The 10,000-nt window shown below is 29.1% G+C and overlaps 1 protein-coding gene across 1 annotated transcript in view; it reads right to left on the bottom strand.

Moving 5' to 3' along the window:
* The window catches only part of LOC106460096 (E3 ubiquitin-protein ligase HUWE1-like), a 165,843-nt gene that overhangs the window by 130,966 nt on the left and 24,877 nt on the right, over positions 1–10,000 (bottom strand). The window contains 6 exon segments of the mRNA XM_022386717.1: positions 5,196–5,258; positions 5,657–5,735; positions 6,866–6,939; positions 7,609–7,695; positions 8,453–8,572; positions 9,120–9,218. Of these exon segments, the coding sequence (XP_022242425.1) occupies positions 5,196–5,258; positions 5,657–5,735; positions 6,866–6,939; positions 7,609–7,695; positions 8,453–8,572; positions 9,120–9,218 (522 nt within the window).

The raw sequence follows: 10,000 nt of genomic DNA, 5'->3' as shown, positions 1-10,000 counted from the left end.
GGAAACACACAAAAGTCCCCAGATTCCCCACTGGACCATATCTGAAATGATCTTTAACTGGAGACAGTGCTATGGGTGACCATGAATTCCTATTTTTAAGAGCCAGCAAGCACAAGTCAAATAAGTGGGCAGCCATTTCTATGGTGCTGGATTTTTCCATGAAAATCCATGGAATTTGTACAGTCTGGATTGAACAACTGAACAAATTTATATACCATGGGGATATCTTGAGTGGTCTTGTAGAACACTCCATCTCACAGTGGGAATTTGTAGAGACATGGCAGATAGTCTGAGCATTTTTCTTTATCCTGGCTGAATGCAGATTTTGGGAAATAAACATACCTTGGGAGGCAACACCAGCCACCTGGATAGATCATTTTTGACAGAAAGGGAGAGAAATTAAAAGAGAAACACACACACTATCCTATCAATAGTCATGAGACACACCTCTGATTGCACGAAAATGGGTGTGACAACAAAATGTGCATATAGTTTGGCCTTTTAAGGTGATCAGTGGTTCGCTCGGAAGTCATTTCGAATTTGTACGCCGAAAGATGAGTACACGGATAGAGCTAACAGAGTTTCAGAGAGGAAGGAGAGTTGGATGTCATTGGGGAAAACGTTTGTATGTACTGTTGCACCACAATTAAACATTCTCAGGTCAACAAGTGGCAACATGCTGAAGAATTTCTAATTTTTACATTCTAATTATTTTTACAACAATATATAGAAAATATACAGCAATACAAGAAATTTAGTACTTAAGCCCAAGTTTTGTAAAAAACAAAGTAAGGGAAGTATCATAACCCTACTTTGTCTTTTTATTGGTTGTAGATAACAAGTGAAAATGTCAAAGAGAGAATTACTGACATTTTAAAATGATGCAATAGGAGGGTGTGACACATGGACTTCACTTTCTTGTTTATACCTCAGTAAAGTATGAAGATTTGAGGCTATACATTTACATTATAGTTTAGCTGTATCTATATTACAGGTGTATAACTTATGTTAAATTCAAATTATATAATGGGTAGAAAGAAAATGTAAAATGGGTAATTTGTGATAAAGAACTGGAGATTAAGAATTTAGTGAAATATTTCCTTTTGACATTAAGTAATTAAAACAAACACATTAACATTTCAATTACAAACTACATTTTGACCAATTTATTGACAGACACTGATAATAAAGTTGTTCAATTGAAGTTTGAACATAATTGGAAAATATTGAGTCATCAGCACTTTGACCCACACCCATATTTATAGGGTTAAACTATCTTTATCTGTAATACAAGTAACAATGATCCTTCTGTTAACTACCTCACTGCAGGCTCAGTCAAATTGGCCAAGTATGTGACCCCAAATTGACTTTTATAGTTATAATATAATAACTTTTAATATGTTCTGTGTATCTTCATGAAATTTTGCAAGCTTTTCAGTAAGCATTAACCCTATCGCAACCATGTGCTATGATTCATAGCAGGTTACATCCCTCTCATCACATTTTGTTCCAAAAATAAAACTAGTGGATGAAATTGTTTAAAATTTGACAAGAACATTCTTAAAAGTATGTAGTTTCAGATGTATAAAACATTTAATTTTTATTTTTTTCTACTATTTCTAATAAAAAATTGTTATTTAATGTAGTTATCTGCACTCGCACCTTGAATAGTTCACCTGCAAGGTGATATTTATATGAAGTATAAAAATACTATATTTTATCTTACATTTCATTTATGAACTTTAGGATCTCATAAATGAATATCAAAAATTAAGGTAAATATTTATATTTTATTTTTCATTTTCTCTACTATATTTCTCACTAACTATATTATTATCAACATACAGTGCAATGAAATGTTTGAAATTAACAAATGGAAATATGTACATATCTTTTAACTCTTCATATAAATCCACTAGAACAGTTATTTTTCTTATGTGTAATCTTTTCACTTATAGTTTATTTTTAATTTTCCTTTCAAATGATTTGTCTATTATCATTTATGCCTATACAATAACTGATGCCTGCAGAGCTTTCCTAAGTTATTTTGACAGAGTCCCCACAGAGATACATTACCGAAACAAGGTGGCACTTACACACACCACCTTGTTATAATCTTTCAAAATCCAGGCAACAGGTTAAACTTATAAAAAAAATCCTTAAACCATTCAAATATGATTTTTAAAACAAACATAATACATAGTTAACAAATATAAAAGTAAGACCTAAATAGAGATTTAGTGTCTCTCACTATACCATATTTAGGTAAAAAATCACATGCTATAGTCGATCAAGCAGACAACAATACAAAAGGCAGTTACATGTACACTGTAAGGAAAACTGAGAGTCAATTTTAAATTATCCATTGGTAAAGTATAATGTAAACTGAGCTCTTTCTAATGACTATATACACTTATGTCAACTAACTACATGTACACGTTAGATCTCAAGGCAAAGTACAGAAAGTGAGCATTGCAACCAGCAAGGTTTGGAAAATTTATACCTGTTTCCCAGACAATACAGCTTGCAGACTTTAGCTCTCACATAACAGTTAGGTCAAACGTATGGACTTAGTGTGAGTAAACCACCTCTACATGCCAATTTGTGTGTCTTGGAGAGAAACAGTGCTAAAGTCGAGATTTTTCAAAGTGTATGGATCACGTAACACAAAAACTGCAGTTTAAGTATTTTTTTTAAAGGAATTTAAAAATGTTGCTGGGAGCCATAGGGTTAAGTCTTTTGTACATAAGAAAATCAGAATTTTTAATGAAGTATTTTCACTAAACATTTCTCTGTGAATATATGGAGTCAAAGTGTCAACTGCTTTGAATGCAAAGTATTTTCATGTTAAGGTTAAAAATACTTTTCTTCATCTAAAAATTCTTACATCTCATGTGAGAAATCTCTAAAACCTCCTAAACCAATTTCAAAAACTTTTTTTCCAGAAAACTTTATAATTTAATTTTCTCTACCATGGCTTTGTATGAGGTTAGTCAATTTGACCGACCTCCTAACCACCATAAAAAAAATATAGAAATATATCTAAATTACCCTTTTTTCTTTCTAGAATGATTTCAAATTGTAACATGAAACCACATTTGTTTATCCTAACTAGCTTAAATCTTGTAACAATATCCATCTGTTCCTACTTAAATTTTATTTTCCATTGAGCCATGATTAACTAATAATCACACCATACAAGTTGTAAATGACTTGGCAACAGTGTAGCTCACATTACCCTAATGATTTACATAAGACACAAGCTACTTGTGAGCATACCCCATGAAAAAATTTTTTTTTTCTTTATCTCCCCTAATCTAACATAACTTCCTATTTTTTAAATTTTAGTTACTTTTATATAGTAATAAATAAAGACTACACATGGAAAAAGGAATATAATACTTACCTGGATCTATATTTTTTGCTGTTGACTGTAGAAACTTATCTCCCCCCTTTTTATACTAATGTTACTATTACACTAAATAATTACTTATTCAATAAAATCATGTATCTAAGAACACAGAATAATAACACGTAAAAAACAAACAATATCCAATAACTATCATACTTTTTCTGGCTTTCTAACTATGAGCGTTTCTAAGAGCCTTTAAAAATTTACCCAAGCTTGTCCATATGTTTCCCATGGTAATAGTTTGAACTGGAAGTGAAATAAACAATTCCCTGTACAGAAAACAACATAATACATCATGTGATAGATTAAAACTTTGGTTTTATATTGATTAAAATTAATATAGTATTAAATGTCAAAGAAAATTATTGGCAATTTGTGAAAGAGACGATGTGACGGGTAGATGGGTCTTGATTTCTATTTTATGGTCCTATAACCAAATAAAATTGAAGGTTATAAAAAGTATGCTTTCTTTCCCTGAGTGATAACAATATTATAATGAATAATTTATGTTAAATTCTATACTTCTTGGAGGGGTGGTAAATAAATTATAAAAAAGAGAAGACCTACAGAGCAAATGTCACAAGTGAGACAACTTACAACTTGTATAATATTAAAATTTGATTTATTAACTACGTTTTTATGCCATGTTTATTTGTACACCATGATAATAAAGTAGCTTAATTAGATTTTGAATAAAACTCTAAAAAGTAATGACATGCACACTTTGATCTGCCCATAGCAAGAAGGTTAAACTACTTTTATTATTAAATGTGTTGTAGTAAAGATATTTTAAAGTTAAATGTCACAACTGTTTAAGAACTTTCATTGGTCAGTCATTACATGAGAATTATTTACAAATTTGCATATACTGATGCCACAGTTTTCAGCAGACTGGGAATTATTAATAGTGAATGAGACAAACAAGTTACATGTATTTGAAGTTATAATCTACTCTTTCTTTATTACTATTTTCACTGAGAGTACTGATTAATATGTTTATTATACACACATATATATATATTACATTCTTCATTTAGGTCTAACCTACAATGCATTAGAATCAAAAGTGCATACGTCTATTTGTAAGTTTATATTAATTACTGGGGTGAGTGTAGATAATGCTATGCATTTCAAAGAGAAGAGTATTAGGGGAATGGATCTGTCATACCCCAGAGCCCTATCTCAGACAGCAGTGTTTGGGTTAAGGTTTTGTGCATGAATTTCTTCATTTGTTTATAGACACTTAGAATACCAATACATCACCCACTGATACCAAGGTTTTGAAATAATTGATATCTGGTGTCTCTTACTAGGTAAATCAATCCAATTTTTTTTTCTTCTGATCATACCATTCAGCTAAAAGTGTCTTTTGCCCTAAAGGTGTTTGATGGGTATTGTGTGTTGTGGAATAATCCACTTAGGTTTGATCTCACAAACATCGAAATGCTCTGCACAGCCATAAGATTCATTCAGAATTCTATATACCTAACTTCTTATGCAGGTCACTTAACTGTTTTAATTAAATACACAGAACTACCTTCACATTTTATAAACTTTGTACATTCAAATACAAAATGCCACAGCCAAAAAATTATTTGTATGAATACACATGTTTCCCCTAATATTATGTTACAGTATAACAAATTACATAAAAAGATGGTCTTTATTATTAGAATTTAGCAGTTCTTAGGGGTTTATCATGCAACCTGACACTTAAGGAAAAAAATAAATTTTACAACTTTACTATATATCACTTTTAACACCATGTCTAACAATCACTCACCGAAAGAGGTAAATCCTGACAGCACTCAGCTAAACCAAAACCATTTTCTTTACCTCCCCAGTTCTGAAATAAACAAATGATGTATATTTTAAACAATAAAAATGAAGTTTCTCAATGATTAATCTGATAATATCCTAATTGTAACTGAAATTTTCACATAAATAAACAAGTGTCACTGAACAATTGTTCAGAACAAAGGTTAGAAAATCTTAGTAATGCCCCAGGGTCCAGGGATAAGAGTAAAATATATATCTATATACATTAAAAAAAAGTTTAGGTTGAGAGTTTCAAACTTAAATGTAGAATCTATTTATAAGATATAAATATCCGAAATATTTTCAAAACTTTGTGCAACTATTACTTGTCTAAAACACAAATTCCATCTCAGTTTCAAGTAACCAAATCTAACAAAATTATCCCCCAAAAGCTTTGTCAAATTCAAAGCCACAATTCCCACTTACCTCTGCAAGATATGTGAGTCTGATGAGTAGTGCCTGCCGCCTTTCAGCATTTAATCTTGTGATAAAATTTGACCGTTTACTGAAATGCAATTAAAAATAGGCTTTAAAAATGTTCTATAAACTACAGTAATAAAATAGAACAGGTCTGGTTGATGATATGCAACTTCAATTACCATTACTAATTTATGTAAAAAATGCTTTAACAAACTCTTAACTAGAGTATGTTCAAAATATAAACAACAACTCTGTAATAATAATTCTAGTATCATTAAAGTTACTAAAACAACATTCAAGGGTTATTCTTTTACAACAGCTTTAAGTTATCTCATGCACCAGTAAATTTTTTCTACTTTTCTTGCTACATTTGTGTGTTATGGTGTGAAAATAAGAGATAAAATATAAAATTCTCCAGAAAAAAAATATTTTGATATTCATTCAAGATGTTCTATAGGTTAGGAAAATGAAATGTGGAACTAAGATTACAAGGAGTATTTTTATTTTTAGCATCAAAATCACCTTTTACTCAGACTGATTCAGTAAAATTTTTTATAAATTCACAGATAAATTATTAATGAAAATTTTGCATACAACAGATTTGTAATATTCGCTAAAAGCTTTCAAAATTTAATGAACATACACTTAGTAAATTTAGAATTCTAATATGTATATCTTCAACTCTTTCATTCTGTTGGACTGAGCTGAGAAAATAGTTAATTTTGCTTTCTCAAGTATTATTCAAATTCTATTTTAAATTTTAAGAAACTGAACTACAAGTAACGTGATGTATTAACCCCAAAATTGTCAATGGGGTCAATTAGCTATTAAAAATTTTATAAACTGTTTATGCACCTTTCTATTTGTAGGTCCACGACTGTTTTGGTTACAGGGCCCCTAACACCATCCAAGAAGCAGAAAATTGCATATGAAAACACCAACAATATTTAAATTCAAACTACTGATTATCATCAGGATTTCTTATCTATTTCACACTGAATCTTGTAACACGGAAAAACAAAATTACTGAATATGATTTAATATATGGACCCCATGGGTATAATAATTTTCTGTTTGAAAAGCCCATAAGGCTAAATTAAAAGTCACAGTTGTGATGGTTTAAAGCCCATAAAACTGAAAGAAGTTCAAGACAAAATGTGAAATGTTAACTGAAACTAAGCTACAACTCATTTTTACAGTCATGTTATTACTTACCTAAATACATAGAGAAGATTCAATACACCCAGGACAACCTGCATGTCACTGGATGACAACAAAGTAGTCAAGTGCTGAAAAAAAAAAAGGCCTTTCAGAGTACAGTTTAGGGAAACATCACTAACTGCATATGTTCCAGAGCAGGCTTAAAAAGGTTATTCACAATCTTGTTTATTTGTTGCAAGTTGTTTTTTACAAATATTTTAGTTGAATAATACACAAAGTCTATACAGCTTGATGAAAAAACAAGAATAAAAATGTTTAATGTTACATAATCTGTCAAAAAATACTTTAAGCCTTTCAAATTAAGTTTTTCCTCAAAAATCATAAAATTAAAACAAAACACTTTAAATACGGCCATAACACTTTATTTCAGAGAAATAAGTCTGCAGATTATGAGATACTTTTAACACTTGGGTCATAAATTTTGGATAGTCATCTTCCTGTATCATACGACTGTAGTTATCGAGCCAACTGTCAATTTCATCAATTATAAATTTATAGGATTAAAATTAAGCCTTTTTTTGGTATTACAAAAATACAACAAATTTTCTCCAAAATAACTTTGTTATAGATGAAATGTATTTACCATAATCTTCTACAACACAATAATACATTTTCTGATACTTATAATACTTTACAATATTATATGAACCTGTATGACTAATGTTAACAGATGCTACTGTTAAAAATAAAAAAAATACATGCAGATTCAGTAGCATACCTTTTTATGTACACCTTACCTCTACAGAGTTGTATAAATGTCGTGAGAAGCTATGCTCAATAAGCAAAGCAGTAAACTGCAGGATCTGCAGCAGGAGTTCTTTATTCTAGAATGAAAAACAAGAATAACTGAAAAATTAACAAAGCTTAAATTAAGTTATAAAATAATTATAAAAACAATCTGATAGATTTGTTTTTAAGACAATTTTAGGCATTACAAATTTTAGCTAAATTTAAAATAAAGCCATAACTTGAAAATAATGTGTTGGATACTAATAATTCATTCATTTTCATCACAAGCTCTGAAACCTATAATACAGTAGATAAATATACAGATTTTTACTTTTATCAAACAAAACATGATAAATAGATAAGAAAATAATACTAGGATTACTGTTCATACAATGATTTTATATACTTCCATAGAAATATTCTATAAACTAAAAAACTGATTTATATTTTTAAACTTTCCTTGGAAACAATAAAGACGACTTTACAACAGAAATGAAATGAAATCATAACCTGCATTACAATCATTAAATGATACTTGAAAATTTGTATTAATATTTCAGTTTTCTGAAACCCTTATATGAAAAGTTTTAATAATTAAAATGGTTTGTACTTTGACAATAACACTTTAATATAATTGTTATCAATACAACTATGAGAAAACTAGATTTTTTTGCTTTTAATATACCACCTTTTCTATATTTGTAGGTTTTTAACATTTGAAGTTAATGCTTGTGATCCTTATCAAATTCTTGCAAAATATTACATCCATAATAACCTTCAAATATAAAACAAGTTGATTTATAAGTACAAAGGAAATATGTATGTAGCATCAAAAAGTTTAAAAATTTGTACCTTTTCTTGTCCAGGTATATCACATGGTAAACACCACTGACCCTCTTTTATCTTTTGGCATGCTGCCTCCAAAATAGTATCAAATTTGTCAAGGACATCTGTCCAGTGGTAAAGTTCACACTAGAAAAACGGGTGTTCAAAAATATACAAAGCACTTCACAAAAAATATGATATTCCTATACAAGTTCAATATTTCAACCCATTAAAACTTTGATGAATCTCCAAAGAGAACAGTTTTTTCACACCAAAGGAAAGCAATATTTTTTCTGTAAATGATAAATGTTAAACAATTTTAAAACAATGTTCAGTTTACTCTTCAACAAAACTGAATTTTGTTCTTGCTATTTCAGTTGTTCGTGCATTTCTATTTAGGGAAACTTTGTACTAAAAATCTCAATTTACCAAAGACAGTCATTTTTCCTGTAAATACCATTTCTAATGAACAATATATTTTAAGTCACATTCTTTAAAAGAGATAATTTTATAAAAGAATTCAAACCTAAATATCTTCTTTCAAAAATTTCTACAGAAAACAAGCATTAAAGTATCTATTTTTAAATCCCAATTTAAAATAATGGTCAGTATCTTTATCATATTTTCTTTAGATAAGATTAATACCATTCTCAATACAAGAAATCAATTTTAAAATGAATAAGATAATACACACCTTTCCACAGTTCCAAGTTTTGATTTTTTTAAGTTCACAAACCAGTTCATCATCATTACAGGCTTTTAACTTTTCTATGAGTATCCGACAGTCAGCAGGCTTTAAAAAATGAAATCTAAATATTATTATCTTTCAAATTTTAGAAATTCTTAACAAATTACAAAAAGCTACAAGAAGAGTTACGGCTTTATTAGTGTTTTTTGAACATTCAACTATTCTTCAGAGAAAAATTGAGTTTTCTTCATAAATGGGAAAAATATCAAACATGATAAATTTTGAGATTACATTGAAAGGCAATGATGAATTATATAATTGAGTTTTGTTTCCATAGTTCTCAGCTACTTTTATTGTGCACACACATTCTGAAGGAAAATTACGCTTTGTGAAAAAATGAATCTAAGAACTAAGAACAATTGTTTAATTTCTAGTACTGTATTTACAATTACATTATATCATTTACTTGCATACTTTTTGCTTCCTGTATCTCAACTATACAAAAGCCCTTACCTAATAAAGTTATAGCAAATCAATTTTATTTACACATCAATAAATCTCATAGGAATGTCAGAGACAAAGAGCTTAGGGCTTTGAAGACCAGTATTTTTTTTTTTAACTGAACATTTATTTTTCCGATATATATTTTGAAGCTGATCTATTGAATATATTTTAAATTGGTAAACTTATTACATAAAAAAATATATAAACTTGATTTTCTTTTCTGTAGCTAAACTATAGATAGTTTTAGATTATTTTAGGACATTTGGTGCAATAACCAATACCAGGAAAACAATGAAGTTTAGGGCACTAAATTAACAAAAATGCTTATAACAGTTTCTTTATTAATCTATAATAAAAATTACTACAAAAACAGACAAATAAAC

This window comes from Limulus polyphemus, unplaced genomic scaffold, assembly GCF_000517525.1.
Source record: "Limulus polyphemus unplaced genomic scaffold, Limulus_polyphemus-2.1.2 Scaffold707, whole genome shotgun sequence".
Classification (NCBI taxonomy): domain Eukaryota; kingdom Metazoa; phylum Arthropoda; class Merostomata; order Xiphosura; family Limulidae; genus Limulus; species Limulus polyphemus.
Note: the sequence above shows the minus strand (reverse complement) of the source record. Positions and strands in the feature narration are given on the sequence as shown.